At 37.8% G+C, this 20,381-nt stretch overlaps 1 protein-coding gene across 1 annotated transcript; it reads left to right on the forward strand.

The window, feature by feature from the left end:
* The first annotated feature begins 3,825 nt into the window (after positions 1-3,825).
* Positions 3,826-10,943, forward strand: LOC134789976 (G2/mitotic-specific cyclin-B2). Its single transcript, XM_063760703.1, has 7 exons — positions 3,826-4,065; positions 4,150-4,361; positions 4,621-4,759; positions 5,302-5,655; positions 6,508-6,630; positions 7,441-7,661; positions 9,955-10,943. The coding sequence occupies exons 1-7, from the start codon at positions 4,033-4,035 to the stop codon at positions 10,343-10,345; spliced, it is 1,473 nt and encodes a 490-aa protein (XP_063616773.1). The 5' UTR covers positions 3,826-4,032; the 3' UTR covers positions 10,346-10,943.
* Positions 10,944-20,381: the final 9,438 nt, after the last annotated feature.

A 20,381-nucleotide genomic window follows, 5' to 3' on the forward strand; every position in this document is an offset into this window, starting at 1 on the left:
TCCGTTCGTAATTCAGCGGGTAGACGCTCGTAGTATGTCGGGCCGATTACTCGCGGGTTTTTGCATGAAAGTGCCATGCGTCGCGGCACTGTTCTGAGTCTCCCCGTGGATCTGATTATTTTGCCCGTGACCTCAACACGTTTAAACAGTGGCAAGTTTTTTCTAACGAACATCAATACTTCGAATATGTATAGTGAGTAGTGCGACATTATTCGATTTTGCTTAAATAGTTCCTTACAAGGGTGCCTGGGTTTAACTCCTGCCAGTAACCGTATCGCACGTTTCTGGAGTATTAGTACGCGATTTGCATCCGTGGAATTGCCCCAAATAACCGTACCATATGACATCAAGGAGTGAAAATGCGAGAAATATACGGCCTTCAGTGACTTCCTAGATATCAATGGTTGTAGTTTTTTTATAGCAAAAATAGCACTACTCAACCTATTACATAGCCCGTCAACATGGCACTTCCAATGCAGATTTGAGTCAAGTGTAAAACCTAGAAATTTGGTCTCATTACATATAGGCATAGGCCCGTCAGCAATACACGGTGGCACTTCAGCGTTACGTCCTGAAAAAATCATAACATGTGATTTGGCCATATTTAAGAGCAGGCCGTTAGAGGAAAACCACGTTTGCAGTTGGTCACTTGCTTCGTGAATTTGTTCAGCAAGCTGCGTGTGCGTTTTTGCGTTGACGATGACTGTTGTATCATCGGCAAATAGAATAGAATTGCCACTCGTAATTGCCGACGGGAGGTCATTAATAAATAATAAAAATAATGTGTTGCCAGTTGCCGACCCTTGAGGGATGCTCAAATTGACAAAACCAGTGACTGAAGACACTGTTTTGCCACCTATGGACATTTTGACCACCTGCTTACGGCTAGACAAGAATGATGCAAACAAACTTAGAGCGGAATCAGTAATACCGTACATACTTAACTTATTTAGAAGCAATTTATGATTTATTACATCGAATGCTTTCGAAAGATCGCACAGTATGCCCGCCATTTTGTACCTATCATCTAGACCAGTCGTAATACAGTCTACCATCTTATGTGCCGCCATGGTGGTGGATCTTTTTTGCCTGTATGCGTACTGATGGTCAGTAAGTAGCTTATTTGATTCCAAGTGGGCCATTAGGGAAGATGATAGAATGGACTCCACCAGCTTTGAGATGGTAGGCACGATGGTTATGGGTCTATAGTTGTTTACATCACTCTTGTCTCCTTTCCCTTTATATACAGGGCATACTCGTGTACTTTTAAGAACACTTGGGTATGTACCAACTAGAAACATGTCATTTAATAGAAATTCTAAAATGTCAGATAAAATAGGCCATATACTTAATATAATGTTTAAAGATATGTCATAAACGTCAACTGTAGTCCTGGTGTTTAACATAGACTTAATCGTCTTGTCTAGCAGTTCACGTGTTACGACAGGAAAAGTGAATGTCGGTATATCAGAGCCATCCAAGTGCCTACTGACGTACTGTTTGGATAATGACTCATCGCTGTTTATCACGTTTTTCGAAGCTATGTTTAAAAAGTAAGAATTAAATGCATTAGGGATTTCCTCATGAGACATGTAATCGGTCCCGTCAGGTTTTTTTAGAGTAACGGTTTGGGTGCATTTTTTCACGCCGACCTCTTCGTTAACAATCCTCCATATCTCTTTAGATGGATTTTTACTTTCCGCCAGTCTAGTTTCAACATATTGTTGACGGGCTCGTAATGTCTCTGACTTGATTAATTGCGAGTAATGCTTTATGCAGTCTGATATGATTTGGTTGTCAGGATATTGGCGCAATATCTCATGAAGGTCGCGGTGCCTTTGCATATATCCAAACAGTTCGTCTGTCGCCCATGGAACAGTTGATTTCTGTCTTAACTTCAATGTCTTAATTGGAAAATGTAAGTCTATATAATATGTCAATATATTAAATAATTTATCAAATTTATAGTTAATGTCAATAGTACTATCATAAATAAAATTAAAATTGTAATATGAAATGTCAGTGTAAAATGCATAAATAGATTGGCTATTGAATAATCGGCGTTCCATTGTCGTATTCGCTTTGGTGTCTAACTTTTCTATAGTAAACACATACCGCTGCGCGTTGTGATCGCTTATAGCGGTATCCACTGCTGTTACTGTGAGATGCTCGCGCGCGTAGTTAGCTAATCCGCAGTCAATGGACGAGGCAGAGTCGTCCGTAACGCGAGTTGGAAAAGTTACAAGATTTATACAACCAAAAGAATTAAGTACGTCATCCACCCGCCTTTTTGAACTATTGTCAGATAGATAATCCACATTTTGATCGCCAACAATGAGGTACTTTTTATTTTCGTCAGTTAGCTTATTTAATAATAATTCAATACGTTCTAAATAAATATCAATGTCGCCATTACATGTCCTATACAATACAATAATAATCATATGGTAATAAGGTATTTCAATTGCAGTGAATTCTATGTGATATGGAACACATAGGTTATGTAGGTCATTTCGTAACTTATATTGTATATTGTCGCGTAAGAAAATAGCTACCCCACCGTGCGCGCCGGCGCGAGCGCGGCAGTAGCCGTTCGCGAGCGTGTACCCACCTAACCTAACGCGCTCCAATTCACTTTTATTACACCAAATTTCGCTTAATCCAAGTATATCTGGGTTTTCATCAAAGCATAATAGTTCAAGTAGTGAAATTTTTCCACAAATCGATCGTACGTTTTGGTGAATGATTGTGAATTTTGTTGTTACCGTGTTGTCGTGATTTCGCGTTGTGCATTGGAGTTTTTTGGTTGTACGACGTTAAAATATCGTACTCCAACCCCCGACGGCCAATTGGCAACATTCTTGGCGGTTTTCACCTTGTCAGCTGGCACATCTAGGCGGAACGAAGTGTAGTTTCCACGAGTGACCACCAGTTGCTGGCACACTGGTGCTGCGATACCCATGCTGGTCTGGACGTGGCGCACGACATCCTCCGTGGTGGTTTCCTCGCTGAGGTTATATACGTGCAGGCTGACCACGCGAGGGCCCGCAGCACGCAGGCCAGAGGTGCAGGGAGACTGTGGCACCGGACCAGTGGCGGGCGGCAACAGCGCTGGCGATATCCCGGGGCTACTTACAGCAGGGGCCGTTGGAGGACAGTCAGCCTTTTTTGTGGCGCACGTCTTACTTTGGGTCGATGAACCAACTCCACGACGCGGTCGAGATCGGCGTGTCTCAGTCAGATGGTCAGGTTTTGTGGGTGCTGGATCTGGCTGTTGGGCACCAGACTTCACCGACGGCTTTGGATCTGCTGGCTTCTGAACTGGAAGGATAGATAAAAACGTTGAAATTGCCGATTGATTAAAAACTAGCAACACTAATTTCCATAGACAATCAGAAGTTGAAAATAGACTTAAGATGAATAAATTATAATATATAGAAAACGTCGTTATTAAAAAAAGTATTATTTTAAGAAAATATTAGATTTGTAGAAGGTGTTGTAAAAAATAATTTGTTTTGAGTATTTAGAATGAAACCTATGAAAAGCTTAAAAAAAGCATTGTAGTCATAGACCATCTAAAAACAGCTGATCATTGTCTCTGAGTTATAGTCAACTGAGAGGTTTTTAAATTTATCATTACGAAATTTATAATATATTAATATATATTATTAGATTGGTGATGCAAATAAATAATATATATATTTATTGTATCAGTTTATTCATACTTATTACAATAAACTTAATATTTATACAAAAAGCTTTTGTGTTGATTACAACGTAACTCTCAATGACCAATCAGCGAGTTGCATCACAGCTGGGTTGTCGAAATCAAATCTTTTCCGTTAATTTTAAGTCGGCCGTCAAGCAAGAGAGGCTACATTACCAAGTGCTTTATAAATTTTTATGTTGCAATGATGTCTCGCAACTGATTGACACTTGCAACTGTAGCTTTTCAACGTTATTTACGTGCACTGCAACATTTTCAATCATTCTAAGAAAATATAAAGCTACTTCGGTCAATTCTAGAAAGAAATGGAGATCCAAGTGAGGAGGCAGCAACGATTGGTAAGCCATTGTTGACGACGTGTTAATTAATATGGTGTTATTTACATTATATGGCGAACAATTTTATCTTATTTCTTGCAACAGGTCAATCTTCATGATCAAGAAAACGCGAATGTATTTAAAGGAAAAAGCAATGCGATTCTCCCTATCAAAAGACAGGGGTTGAGTGCTCGCGGAGCCTTGGGTGATTTGAACACCAACGCACAAGCTCAGCGGGACATTGCAATCGGGAAAGTGGCAGTAGCCACCGCAGAATATGAGAAGAAGGCTACTTTAAATCGGGCCACAATTAAAAGGTAAGAAAGCAGATCTACCCTCAAGTTTGTAATCGCGTTAATGATTTGCAGTTTTGGATTCTCAGTAATTGAATGCCTCACATTTAGTTTTAAGTGATATTTGTATGTGTTATGATCATCAAACTCGAATCTTTTGAGCGTTTTATTGTGGCTTATTTTTTTTATTTTACTGGTTTCATGTATTAGCCTTAATACGTTACTTGTTTTTTATTTGTTATGGCACTTTGCACAGACTTGATGCATTTTATTTGCATTGCAGCAACTATAGCCATGTGCGTTCCAAGATTGACACAGGCTTGGCGGCCGCCAAGCCAATCATTCAGCCCTCTTCAAGGCCACCATTGAGACGAGAAGAAAGCACAGCCGGGCTCGCTGCTAAAGCAATAGCCAGAACTAAGGTAAACTTTGCTTTTAAATTTTATAGTAATGATACTGGGTAAGAAATACTATAGGACATTCCTTTACACATAAGTCCTACTGTAAGTTCAATCTGGCTTGTGATGGGTACAGTCACCTGCAACAAAATGTCTCACAATGAAGGCCGCAAAAATATCTGACATCTTATTTGTAGAGCCATAAGAGCCTCGCATATTTTTGTGGCCTTCGAAGAGTAACATATTATTGCAGGTGACTGTACTAAGCAATTTAGGAACAAATGTTTATGTTCATTCTTATATTACACAGATGTTTTTATTGGGATTTAAACCAAGGGTAATGTGGGCTAAGCCAAAGTGGTAACCAAACTCGTATCTCAATTTCTCAGCTACTCCGTACTCCATACAAGTCTGTGTGTATTTTACAACAGGCTTCTGTTAAAAGTTTGCAAGTCCTGATTTTTAATTATATTCTGTTAATTCAGTTTTATTCTTACCTACAGTACATTTTATAAAACATTTTCATCTTATGTTATATCAAGTTGTTATCAAAATTTGTCATCCAGGCGGTCCTCAAGGAGACTCAACAAAATAAGACCAATGATGAAAACATATTGAAGCCAAGAAAACAGAGTCAGGACTCTAAGAAGCCGTCAAGATTATCAGCTGTAAAAGAAGATTCTAAACCAGTATTAAAAGAGCCCACAGAATCATTGGGAAAACTGAAGTTAGCTGAGACTGTAAATAAGGACTCGCAACTTGAAAAGGAGCATCCTCCGTTGCCCTCTGATGTGGAAGATATTGATGCCGGTGACAATAATAGTCCTTTGCTTATGTCATGCTATATTAAGGACATTTACCATTACTTGACTGAGCTGGAGCTGAAGTATGCTATTGAGCCTGATCATTTGAGAAAACAGGTAAGTGTAGCTTAAAAACTAGACTTACAATATTAAGTTTTTCTTTTAGCTAAAATTTAGAATAAGGGCTGATTTAAACGGCACGCGAACTCGCATGCGATTTTAGTTACATTGCGGACTGTTGGTTACGTCCAATTCAACCGACCGATCAAAAACCGCAATGTAATGAAACTCGCATACGAGTTCTCGCATCATCTAAATGAGCCCTAAAGGTAATAATTGTCTCGTGTATAGTTATTATTTGCTAGGCTTTTTCGTAACAAAATAAAAGATTGATTGTATAATTTTGTGCTAAACATGTGGGTAATCTTGAAATGGATAACCAGGGAAATGTGAACAGTTGCCATCAGATATATCAGAGCGGCCCAGGTAGTCAAATATATCTGAACAGGAACTCTAGTGCCTTGACAATAGAGGCGTGTTTAGATATTTGTGAGCAACTTGCATGATAGATATTGCATACATGTATTTATTTAGAGCAGTTTAGGAATTTGAATATTAGTGACCTAGTGTCACCTTTTTTCATTAAAGTAAGTTAATCTTTTTTATCTAGTTAGTAGCACAGGCCATTTGCTATTTAATTACTTCATGATTTCTTAAAAATGGTATTTGCTAAAGCTAGTATTCATTCGGTAGTAGTATAGGGTACAGTCACCTGCAATAATATGTTACTCTTCGAAGGCCGCAAAAATATGTAACACGCTCTTATGGCTTTACAAATAAGATCTTGTCAGATATTTTTGCGGCCTTCGTTGTGTAACAAATCATTGCAGGCATTTACAAGGTACATTAATAGTTAGTAGTTAGTGGAAAATGTTTCCTCTTTAAATTTTTTTTATGTTTTTTTTGCAGTCTGTGATCACGGGAAAGATGAGGGCCACACTCATTGACTGGCTGGTGGAGGTGCAGCGCCAGTTCTCCCTAGTTTTGGAAACATTCCATCTAACTGTTGGAATTATTGATAGATATTTGCAGGTAAATAAAATATTCTTGTTTCTTCTCTCATTAATTGCTAACGGCCATAGTAATGCTTACGCGAAGGTATAAAGTACTTATTCTAAGTATCAAAATATAGTACTGAGTTAATAGAATTTTGGATTTGCATTTTTTGTGCCAATGTTAGGATTATGAAGACGACTGGTAATCCACTGTAATCCATTATTAGGGGCCCACTGATTAACAGTCCGCCGGACAGTATCGGCCTGTCAGTTGTTCGGAACGGTCAAAATTTTGTTCTAACTGACAGGCCGATGTCGTCCGGCGGACTGTTAATCAGTGGGCCCCTACAATTGATCAGTACAATCTTTCGATTGATGTCTTTGCGTGTAATTTGACGCTTATTTATTGTATGACAAGATTGGAGAGGCAAAAATATTTACGGCTATTAAAAAACAAAGCCCCTTACCTTAAGTTAGGCATGCCTGAAGTTTTCTTTGTAGGTACCGAAAGTACATAGGGGCTATTCATAAATTACGTCATTTCAAATTAGGGGGGGGGGGGTCTGGACATCGGATGACGGTAGCATAAAGTAGGAGGAAATGGGGTCATTTGAAGCATGATTTTTGGATGATTATAGGGGGGGGGGGGGGGGGGTCAAAAATCGTCAAAAATCGATGACGTAATTTATGGACAGCCCCATAGTTCGTTTTTTAACTATGCCTAGCCATTAATATTCTGCCATTATTGAGTTCAGCCCTCGAATGCCGGAACAGCGTATGAGGAAACTATTAGAAAAAAAAAACTCTGCACACGATATGTTTGGCTAAACTTATTAATTCATTTCAGGCGGTACCAAACGTCCAACGCAACCAGCTGCAGCTAGTCGGCGTCACAGCGATGTTCCTGGCGTCCAAATATGAGGAGATCTACGCTCCGGAGGTGGGCGACTTCGTGTACGTGACCGACAACGCGTACAGCAAGGCCGACGTGTTCCAGTGCGAGAGGGACATTATGGCCAAGCTGGGCTTCTGTCTCGCTCGGCCCATACCGCTCAGCTTCCTTAGAAGGTAAATTACCATAATCGTAGCAGATTTTACAGCACACTGACCTATTTGTAGCAAGGAAGCAAGACTGAAGGAATTGATACGATTACCACCACGTAAAGCTTAGACATCGGTTACACGCTAATTCTGGCGTCAGTTCAGTCCATCAGTCTGGTCAGACTGACGGGAGAATTATCGTGTAACACGCGGACTGATGGACTGATGGTCTGGACTGATGAAAATTTAAATTTTTAGATAATATTCGTCAGTCCATTTTGAATGACAGAAAACTGATAGGTAACTGATCGTGTAACCTGTTCGTGTCATTCTCGCGTCAGTCACCATATTAGACAAGACTAAATGACTGTGTTGCGTTCTGTGTCCACACGGCGACTGTGTCGTAATTTTATCAGTCTGTTGTCAGTCTGGACTGATCGTGTAACCGTGTCCATTTTCCATCAGTCAAAACTCGAATGGACTGATGGACTGAACTGACGCCAGAATTAGCGTGTAACCGATGTCTTAGACAATTTATAAAATCGTCGGCGCTGTGCGTAACGGCAGGCGTAGCTCACTCCGCGATTTCGTCGCTTTGCTACAGGTAGCTAAAAGTACATCCGTTCCACATCAATTTTGGTGGCTAGCCATAAGCCGCGCGTGGCGCTGTCGCCACCTAGCGGCCATACCTGTCCTGATCGTAACAGACGCGTTTTGTTAGAGAGTGAGTCTTCTGGACCTAGTACTATTATTTATTCTGTGGTAACGGCTCGGCCACGACATTGCGAGACTGGCGACGGCAGCGGCGGCAACCATAGGTGGGGACGAAAGGTCCGATCGCTGTCTCGCTCTAACCTATGATTGCCGTCGTCGAAAGTCGCGCAATGTCGTGGCTGAGCCGTAACCCGTCTATGTTTCGTTCCCTCTGGATATATAACAGTTTTTAAGTGGGAAGGAATACCGTGCCTTGGTCGCTACGCTACGGTATTCCGGAGCAGTCAAGGGTGTTCACAAATATCTCAACAAAGCCTCATAAAAGTGCATGTTCAGATATTGAGCACCTTGATGACTGGGAATAGGGTATTATACTGTATTTAAAATAAATTATTTTACACCTTCCATGAAATAAAGCACCATGTGGGATATGTGGGCTATGGGAAAAGGTTAAATAAATATTTAGTGGCTAGGCTGTTTAACGAAATAGGGTGGCTAAGAGGTAAACCTAGGTTAAGTAAGCCGATCCTTAAAAAGAGATTAAAAACATACCTTTTAGAAAATTAAACTTTGAGACAATGTGAAGACTTGTTAGGCATCTATGCATGTTAGTTTTTTATATTATAATAAGGATTACCTATTGTTTTAGTTACTAATTGTTTTGTTTAGGTGCATGATTCGATTAGTTAAGTGAGCGCTTCATTCGCCAACAAACTGGTTACAGTTTGGCGATATTGTAAATTTTGTTTATGAGCATGTATATATGTACCTTTTGTGTAAATAAATTAAAAAAAAAAGATAATTATTAGATAAACACAGATAGGAGTTACTTTTAAACACAAGTTCTATTTAATAAATCGGATAGAAATATAAAAAGTAGGCGAATTGACCGTGACGTCACGATGTAATGTTTCATATAAATTCCATATTAGCAAATCGTTTAGACAGTGCTAAAAAAGTAACTGATTTGACTAGTAGGAAAATACCCTATTGTATGGCAAACCATTTCTACCTCACTGAAGACCATAGATATAATAACGTTAGTATTGAGTATAAGAATCTAGTATTTATTTGTATTCATTCTAGTAAGGTATTCGGAAAATACACTGATTACAGTTTTACATCGCAACACTAATCCTCGTATTAACGCATTCACTGCCAGGGGGCGTGGCGTAGGAACAAACTTGTATGACGGTGGACACACATGTGCGTCGGGGCACAGAATAGATAATAGTACTAGGTACAGAAGACTCACTCTCTAACAAAACGCGTCTGTTACGATCAGGACAGATATGACCGCTAGGTGGCGACAGCGCCACTCGCGGCTTATGGCTAGCCACCAAAATTGGTGTGGAACGGATGTACTTTTAGCTACTTGTTGCGACGCGACGAAATCGCGGAGTGAGCCACGCCTGGTCGGGGGCAGTGAATGTGCTAAACATACATTTTGCATGAAAGCTCGAAAGTTCATTGAAGAACGTGGCGTCTGCAACGCCTCATCTTACGTTTCATCTCTGACGTGTACCGTTTGTGCTGCAAACTTCAAGAGATCGCGAATAAAATTAAAATGGATATGCTTTTTATACGAATATGTTATTATTTTCAGGTTTGTCAAAGCTGCTCACGGGACATCAAAGAACCATCATTTAGCGAAGTATTTTGTTGACCTCAGCCTGGTAGAATACAGCATGGCACACTACCGCCCTTCAGAACTGGCCGCCGCCGCTCTATGCCTTTCCCTCTACTTGCTGTCTAGAAAGACCCTTGAAGAAGTTTGGACTCCCACGATGACCTACTACTCAGAGTATACTCTGGAACACCTCGATCCTATTATTCGGAAAATCGCAAAAATCGTCGTCAATGTGAAGAATTCCAAGTACAAGTCTGTATACAACAGATACTTGGACCCTAAACTAGCTAAGGTATCGGCGCTCCCGGAACTGAAGGAAGAAGCCCTTCAAGAACTAGCCAAGATACCATCGACGACCTACCTATAGGTGTAATAAGTAGGTATTATGAATATTTTAGGTATCTGTATTAAAAAGTGACTTAGTTGTAATTGTGTGAGGAACGATGTTTTGAGATCATGAATGGACTGACATATGTTAAGGTTTGATTATGTACCTGGCCGTTTGTTTAGGAATTTTATTTTTAGACTTAACTTTCTTTGACATGGAAATAAAACACTGACATGCTTGATCCAGTGTTAGATATTCGATTTCTATAGAACGCTTTTAGGTATGTGATTATTTTGGAATAATTTATCTTTTGTAATATACTTGTATTGATGATTGATAGTTTTTTCTTCAACTTGTTTCCGAGGTTTCATGTAATCTCACCCGAAATTCACATACTTACTTGTTAACTTACTTAGAATACCTACGTGATATTCTAAATTAGTAATATATTATATAATTATTTGTATTTAGATGTATTGATATTATAAATGTAGGATTTAATAACTATGGACCAAAATGTAACATTTTAAACTGGTGGTAAGTGTGTTTTTAAATGTGGAAATGTAATTTTGATAGACCTGTGATTAGATTATATTACGGTTTAATTTGTTAAAAATGAATAAAATATGTTTTACAAGTATTTTTATTTAATTATTTGATTGGATTCTCCAAACATTCCTAGGATTAAAATTCTTAACCTTCCTATAACTTCATTGGCGCGACAGTATCTCGCGGCGAGATCGACTACCCGTCCCTCTTAATATTGTAAAGGCCTCTGTGCATATTGGGCCAGCGTGGGCCAGTCTGGGGGACGCATTTATGCGTTAGAGGGAGCAAGTGATATTGCTATCTCATTCTACCGCATGTCTGCGTCCCTTGGACTGGCCTGCGTTGGCCCAATATGTACAGGGGCCCTTAGAAAAAGACGGTTTGTCTATCTCACCGAGAGATACTGTCGCGCCAATCATGTGCTAGGCCTACAGGCAAAAACGACCGCTTGACACTCGAGGAACACAAAATTTGCTTTGAGGCTTGACATAATGAAAAATACACAACTTGTTACCTATCGATTAATAAATTAAGTAAATGGTCCGTACTAATAGTATAGGTCCTGTAACAGGAGAAATAGTGAAGCTAGTCAAGTAGTCACTATAGTTCGTTTTTTTAGCATTAGAAATAAGGTAAACAATCTTGATGTGTCTTTTAATTGAAAAACACATTTTAAAAATAAGTTACGTAACAATTATGAATCTAATACGATCATTTATATTCTTCTGCTTTCATAAGTTATAGTTACTGATTTTTAAAAAGCGTTTTTCAATTAAAAGCTCGGATTAAAAGACATGTCAAGATCGCTTACCTTCTTACAGGTTCTTTCTAATGCTAAAAAAAACGAACTATAGTGTAATGCCAGTCATGTGCTCGTTGTCCTATGTATTATACCTATAGATAGAATAGAATAGAATATGTTTATTGCTCACATATTGATCTTACTCTACAAGTACAATAAGGTTACAACTTGTTACCCTACAAGGGCATTGCAAATGCAAATACACGTGCATATAAAATATGTATACACATTAGAAAGGTACACTATAATTTATCTATTTCTACGCCTATTAAATATAACAAAATTATTATTTTATTATCTTTGAATTATACTTATTTTCATTGAAAAACTCTTGCAGGGAGTAAAAACTGTGGTCTAAATAGGTAGGTTTTTAGCTTAGTAACAAATTTTGTGTATGTTTGCTCGTTAGTTATTTCTTTTGGAAGGTAATTATAAATTCTTATAGTCATTACGTGAGGGCTCTTGTTACTAATTTGTAAGTTACTTGATGGTATGGCTATTTTATCTTTATTTCTTATATTTATGGCACATGTGTGGTGGTCTGTTGCTTTTGTATATAAACTTGGATTCTTGCGGACAAATTTACTGGCTTCTAGAATATATAGACACGGTAAAATTAAAATTTTTAAGTTTTTAAAGTGAGGTCTACAGGTTTCAAGGTTTTTAATATTTGTAAGAAATCTTATGCACCTTTTTTGAATAGTTGTAGTATGTCTGTGCTATTGCCCCACAAAATGATTCCATATTGGAGGCAGGTTTGGGTAAATGCATAATATGCAGCAACGGCCGTTTTAAAATCTGTGCTTTTTTTAATATTTCGTAAGACATAAGTAGGTAAATCGAGAAAGTTTTGTACTAATTTTGTCAATATGATATTACCAATTGATATTTTCGTCGATATTTATACCAAGAAGACTGCAATTACTAATTTGTTGGAAAGTATTATTCAGGTATGTGTAATTTATATCTATTGGGGATCTTTGATGGGGTCTAAACTGTATAAGGTTGGTTTTTTTAAAGATTTAATAGTAAATTATGGTCATCAAACCACTTAACAATGGCTGCTATTTAACTGATCACCAGATTTAGTAAAATTTAATACCAAAAAAATCTATTTTACCACCCTAAAATCATGAATGATCACCAAAATTATAACACCATTTTAATGTGAAATGATTACCAATTTTATTACATTTTACTATCCTTTTAAAGGAAATGACACCAAACTAATCATTATTAACCCAAAAATAGTCAATGATTACCAAATTTCAAACCCCATTTTAATGTGAAATGATAACCAAATGTTTACATCTTGCTATCATATTAAAGAAAATGACACCAAAATAATCATTGTAAACCCAAAAATAGTAAATGACCACCAAAATTAGAACTCCATTTTAATGTAAAATGATAACCAAATTTTTAATTCTTGCTATCCTATTAAAGCAAATGGCTCCAAAATAATTATTGTAAACGCAAAAATAGTAAATGATCACAAAAATTGTAACCACATTTTAATTAAAAATGTGCAAACATTTAATATATCGTTATCCTATTAAATTAATTAATCCACTTCGTCACCTTTTTCTAGTAGCATTTTATTTCTGTAACAGTCGCAGTTCTAACCTAACCTAACCCACTTTTCTAGTAGCATTTTGTTTCTGTAAGGGTCGCAGTTCAAACCTAACCTAACCCACTTTTCTAGTAGCATTTCTTTTCTGCAAGGGTCGCAGTTCAAACCTAACCTAACCCACTTTTCTAGTAGCATTTCGTTTCTGTATGGGTCGCAGTTCAAACCTAACCTAACCCACTTTTCTAGTAGCATTTCTTTTCTGTAAGGGTCGCAGTTCAAACCTAACCTAACTCACTTTTCTAGTAGCGTTTCGTATCTGTATGGGTAGCAGTTGAAACTTAACCTAACCTACTTTTCTAGTACCATTTCGTTTCTGTAAGGGTCGCAGTGCTAACCTAACCTAACCCACGTAACTGATAGCAGTTTAACTTACTTTTCTAGTAGCATAACGAAATGCTACTAGAAAAGTAGATTAGGTTAGGTAGGTATGCGGTGCGGGCTACGGGGGGTTGAGCGGGAGGGGCTAGTAATTTTGGCATCAGTTTACTTTATTTGGTAATATGTATACATTTTTTGGTAATCATAGTGGTTTATTTAGGTGAAAATATCGCATTAATTTGGTCTTCAAGATTTGGTGATCATTAATGATTTTTGGTGATCATTCAATATATTTGGTATTTGAATACAATTTGAAGTGCAGTCGTAATTAAAGTGGTGGTACTTTTGTATTTTTAGGCCTTATTTTTTTGGTGTTCAGTTATTTTTTTTGGTAAGCATGATTTTTTTATTTAGGGTACCAAAGTATTTTTTGGTGGTCATTATATTTGTAGCCCTTAACAATTACGTTTAGGATACTGTTCATTTTTTGGTTTACTTCCTCATTATTTTGACTTGAGAATACTATGGAAATATCATCGGCATATAAAAACATTTGATATTGATGGAGTTTATTATCTTTGGCAGGTCGTTAATGTAAATCAAAAATAGGATACAACCTAGGACACTACCTTGCGGAATGGAGCATGTTATTTGTTTAGTTTCTGAATATATTTTCTCAACGGTTTTCCTTTTAATATCATAATGTTCTACTTCAACTAATTGGATTCTGTTCTTCAGATAGGACTTGAACCAGTTGTGGGCATCTCCACTAGGTACCTACGCGCCGCCTGCGATTACGTGTTTAGTTTGGGACTAGCCTAAAGGGGCCCACTGATTAACAGTCCGCCGGACGGTATCGGCCTGTTAGTTAGAACAAAATTTGGACAGTTCCGAACAACTGACAGGCCGATACCGTCCGGCGGACTGTTAATCAGTGGGCCCCTTAAGAAAAAGTCGATTTGTGTGCTTAAAATATTCAACCTCAAGAATTCTACTTCTGAAGAGGTAGATAATAATAATAAGTAGCTGACACGAAAGTGCACAAGTACCTACTTATAGTTGTATTTATTATACCAACCTAAAACTTGGAACACTTAGCATTGATCTTTTTAAAAGCGATGTCAGAGGTTTCTGCATAAAATCCGATCTTTCGACGCAGAGAAAACTTGCGGCATAAAATTGACAGTTTCATTAAAGTTGAGACTTCAGACAGCCTTTACCTAATGGTAAAGTAAAATCGCAAGTTCTGATCGATTTGACGCTGTTATCTCTAAGTAACTATCTAAGTATTTGGTGAGATAAATATCCATTTCACTTTGATAACGAGAATTTAGAAAGTATAGGTACTTACTTAGTGACCTAGGGTTCTGTGCTGTGAATTTTTGTAATTTAACTTGGTTCAAAGGCATAAGTACGTAGGTAAGTACCTACCTACCTACAAATTTATAGTAAAAGTTGCGTTACGGTCCGTCAATTTAATTCCTTATTTTCATGGGACTAACGTACCCTTTTGCGTGCATGATGGCCCTTGTCCAGTAGTCATGTAGGTACGTACTTAGGTACCGAAGGTATAGCTGGAACGCATTTATCAGCGCGAAAACTGGTGCAGTGGTCACGAGTGTCACTCCACAGCGGGTCGGTACGGTACCATTGCTTTCACCGTTTTATTAAAGACTGGGTTATACAGGATGGCATGGCTTGGCATGGTTGCTTTTTGTTTCAGGTAATTATAATTTCGCCTTTGCATGTTCTTAAACCTCTTTTGGCGAGAATGAATTTGATAAGAACGTTTTTAATGCGTCCAATGTGGAGCGGGTATATGATACGTTGCTTGTATCAAGCGTTCTCTATATACTTTGTATTTTTGTACCTATCCGTCTAAACCCGGATTTCTCAACTTTTATTTTTTGACGAGCCTCCAGATGATACTAGTTTTGACTTCTTCCTATAGTCAAATAGTTTGCTTGTTAAACTTTGATGTAATTCTTATTGAAATGTCATATCATGCGTGCATAAACGGACCGTGTCACGCGTTATGTGTGACGTGGGCTTTAGTCTGAAAATTCCAAGAATTTATTAACGCTTGGCGGTTAGCCGAACGGTTTTTGTTCCCCCCTTTTTACGGCCCGGCTCCCTGCAGCGCGGACAATGTAAAAACAAAGAAATTGCAAGTTTTTGTTTTATTTAAAAGCCGTTTCTTTTTGCAGATTTTGCTAAGTTTTCCGCTGAATAACGGGAACTGGCTTAGGTTTAAATTTATTTAAATAAACAGACTAATACCACTGGTTTTAACAAGGTGAAAAGTAAGAATTACATCCAAGTTTTGCATCTGCTGGATGTTATTTTTAATTAATGGGCGGTGGTGTAGCATTACACTAACTGTTCATTTTCAGTAACAGTTTAGTTGTTTTAGACATTGTACCTATATTAACTTGCCCTCACCCGCAACCTCGTCAAAGTGACTCTCTCCCTCCTCCGTCACTACTTCCATAGTGCATCTTATATTCTACCCCTATTTCATCGTCTTAAGGGATGTCTCTCCCCTTAGGCCTTATGTTAATTTCAACTAACCCTTAAACTAACCTTTGCGTTATTAAGTAATAATATCGCAGCATCTAAATTATCTACACATAATTTCGATATCTTCGTACGCTATCAATTTCTCAATTCAATACCTAGATCTAAGTTATTGTGTTGCGAAGCAAATTACTGTAGCAACAACGACTGATTTTATTAACTACCTATACGAATTCTTAACGTATAAGGTTCCTATTTAGTCGAGTGCTATAAAATTAGTAATCAATAACTCAAGTACATATACCTCTTGCGTAAACATATATAATAAGTATATATGGCGGATCTATCGTCTTACTAACTCTGCATTATGAAATTTTATCGGTGAAAATAATACAATAACCAGTTTTAAACTTTCATAGGCATTAAATTGGATATGAACTTGGAGTAGAAGCTATTATAAGAACATTTTCCAGGATAGTTTCATCTCCCATAATACTGTTAGTTCAAGCGCAGTCATATACTTGGCAGTGTGTTAATGGTATAACGTGGAGCCAAATAGGCGTGCGTCCGTACGAGCTACGGACAGTTATAGGCTCTTTCGCCTTAGCATGCTAGAAATAGCTGCATGTTGCATTTTTGCAGCGTGCCATGCAATGCGCAAATGTGTGCTCTCCACATGGTCGTTGTAATGCTGCGAAAGCCTGTCTCGTAAATATTTCGCGTACGCAATTTACAGCTTTGGGAATCCTCTTAACGGAATACTGGGGCAGTTAGTGGGCCCCCGGATATTTATAATTTTAACGACCCCCACTAAACCGCTATTGTTCTTTAGATTACTCGTGAATTGTTGTCGTAATCTGTTCTCAATCTGAATGTTTATTGTCTTCACGAGCGGTCCATTATGAAGCTATTTAAATTCATAATAGTAGCGGTTAGCAGTAACATAATTTAATAACATGTTTGAGTAGGATTTAAGCATCAGAACCGTAATTCAGAAACAAACAAATAAGTTTTTAATATTCATGAAGCTAGGAATTAAATAGTGATACATGTAGGCACTGTTTAATCAAGGCAGTAAAGTTCTGATAATATTAAGATCGGTTTACCTGATTAGCTCCTATGGCTTATGAAGAAAATGGAGGATAAATTGCTAATTTCTGGAATTTTGCATAAGTACCTATCTTTCTAGAATAATATAAACCAGTTATAAACTGAAGCAGATTGGATCAATTAAGAACTAGGTATAGTAGGTATGTTAGTATTACGTATAGTAATATATTTAGGCATTAGGTACGTTATTTGTTGCATTTTCTAAAAACTCGTTTTAATTATATTTATTTACTACAAGTACCTACATGTTATATTTTCATAATAAGTATGTATTAATTAAGTACAATCAAATTACCGATGGTCCTCATAGGGGCTGTCCATAAATTACGTCATCGATTTTTGACGATTTTTGACCTCCCCCCCCCCCCAAAATCATGCTTCGAATGACCCCGTTTCCTCCTACGTCATGCTACCATCATCCGATGTCCAGACCCCCCCCCCCTAATTTGAAATCACGTAATTTATGAATAGGTTAAATTTACAAGTATATTATATTCATTAACAAATACATAAGATACATTTAGACTGAAATGCTTTGTTCTCTCCTTAACCATTTTCCTAATTAAATGACGAATATCAATTTAACTTACGAAAGATCGCCGTAAAGTTATGTTATAAAATTAGACCAACTTTTATAATAACGGAATATACTTCTGCAACGCGTTGCACACTTGCAAGTTTCGACGGCATGTGAAAAATCGGAACTTTCTCTTTGAGCCAGCGACGTATCAGCTTAAACAGAACCTTATTTTGCCTCGAAACAAAATGCTTCATATTATTGTCGTGTAGTACTTTTGTGCTTAACGTCGTAGCGGCAAGTGTCTCGGAGTAACAGCTCTTCCGTTGTTTCACCAACTTTTAACGAGTTTGTCGGACACTAGTGGAACTACGTCCCCAGCGTCGGCGACCGATGGGACTGGTGGCACATATGTTACCCACACTCTTAAACAATCTGCTCGGAATTTTATGAAAACGCTTACTTGGCGTCCTCTACAAATTCGCTTTGCAGACGGACCACGATTAGCTGAGGGCTTCAGGAAAGGCTGGAAAGGTGTTCCAAATTGGCTAACTGTTAGTATGCTGTAATTAACTTCCATTTATTTATACTTAATATCGGTAGAATACCAACATATAGGTACCATTGACCAACGTATTACTAAAAAATAATGGGTATGTATATAAAATCCATTTTAAGCTAAATCCTAAAGGTTTGATTCAATCATATTTCGCAATAACCGTTGAAATGTAGGTAAGTAGGTACCTATGGAAACATAGCCGTATACCGCATAAAATAACTATGTACACTATACAACGATCCCCACCGGACTGTATGGCACTTAAAACTACCGTTAGAAGGAACCGATTCAAAAGCTGAGAATAAATAACGCAGTCAGCATTTACGGCGCCGATATTTCCATCGATTATTTTCTTTCATTGCCATTTGCTAAGTAAAACGAGAGTTAAGAGCAAAATGCTCTAGAAAGTACCATTAAAAGGTGCACTTAGATGCCTATTAACTTGTAAATATTCCACTTTCTCCTTCGACAAATTTCAATAGGTACCGTAAAACGGGGTGAGTAGGTTTTGCAGGAAGCTATGGCTTATGAATGGGGAGAGAAGGATTGAGAGGGGGGTGAGGTGGGTTTTTAAGGATACTGCTACAAAAATAATGTATTCCAATTTAAAATGGAGCTATAGTAATATTCATAATAAAAAAAATCGATCCAACAATCTTCCAAAATCACCTTTGTATGAAAAACCCTCTCACCCCAAATACAAGGCACTACGGGGTGAGGTGGGTTTTCCTCTTTGTTGCGAACGCAACCTTTATTTGTATAATACAGTAACTAAACGCAGCCGTCGGGCTCGGCTAGTATTTGGAAGCTTTTTCTAAAGCACCAATAGGAGCGCTCCACATAATATGTATCGCGGCCAATTAGAGGCACCCAAATCTTAACCACTATTTTCGGACATTCAAATTATGCAAATCACTCTTTCATCAGCCTCCATACGATTACCACACCACTTTTACATTTAACCGTTTAGTCAAGGAACCCTTGTAAAACCAGTACCTATTGAAATTATAATAGTTTACTTCAAATCGAAGCTTTTTATTTGAGTCGTCGAGATCCTGACCTGCACGGCGGCTACACTCTTTATCGTCAAAGTTATGAAATGGAACTACCCAAAATAAAATACAAACTAAAATACAAACGTCCGAACCACTTATTATATACACCATTCAGTTTTCACATGTAAAAATAAAATTTTATCGAGGTTTGAAAGTTAAATTTCACCCAACTCACCCCATTTTACGGTATCGGTTTTGGAACACGATGAGAATTTGAAACCAGAACATTTCTTTTTACAAAAATCCGTTAAGACGTCTACTTTTGAACGTTAGTTGTTTGTGCTGGTAGGGTAAATGTTTACTACCTATTTAAGAGCTGAGCGTAAAATTCACTATTCTTTAGCCAGTAGTGCCGGAAAGCCTTAAAATGAACCTCATGTGTACTTAAACCAGGAGTACACACGTTATTATGACATCCTCCTAACACAAACAACTCAGCGAAATGAGTACCTAGGTACACATTAGTGAAAATAAAAACATCGACGCAGTATTTAATTTCTTTCTAAATGTTGAACCTAATTTTGTATTGGCTATTATTTATTGTATAAACAGAATTGTGATTAGATTCAAAACTGTCAATTGGTTTGACTCGTTTTCTCTATATTGTATATTCCTCAGGTACCTACAGTCACCTTCAATAATATCAAATAATATGTTACACAACGAAGGTTGCAAAAATATCTGAGGGCCTACCGCGAACCAGGTTCGACGTGATGCCTCTCTGTCGCACATGTAAATTTGTACGTAAGTGTGACAGGGAGGCAGCACTTCGAACATGGTCCGCGATAGGCCCTCTGACACGATCTTATTTGTAGAGCCACGAGAGCGTGAAGAGTATTATATTATTACAGGTGAGTGTACCTACTACATAGTTAAAGTAACGTCTACGAATTAACAGTCGTATAACTCGTGTATAAAAGGCACAGAAAGTGCTAATCTTACCCTCATATATTTCAACTAGCCTTAACTTATCGACTCTTATTTCTGGAAAGCTAAATCTATTTGCTCAACCCTT

Source organism: Cydia splendana, chromosome 4 (assembly GCF_910591565.1).
Source record: "Cydia splendana chromosome 4, ilCydSple1.2, whole genome shotgun sequence".
In the NCBI taxonomy this organism is placed as follows: domain Eukaryota; kingdom Metazoa; phylum Arthropoda; class Insecta; order Lepidoptera; family Tortricidae; genus Cydia; species Cydia splendana.

Excerpts from the sequence above, each read along its gene's own strand:
- LOC134789976 (XM_063760703.1), top strand. The coding sequence starts at position 4,033 with ATGGAGATCCAAGTGAGGAGGCAGCAACGATTG. Across the intron at positions 4,760-5,301 it reads AAGCAATAGCCAGAACTAAG|GCGGTCCTCAAGGAGACTCA; the intron begins GTAAACTTTGCT and ends TTTGTCATCCAG. Across the intron at positions 6,631-7,440 it reads TTATTGATAGATATTTGCAG|GCGGTACCAAACGTCCAACG; the intron begins GTAAATAAAATA and ends AATTCATTTCAG.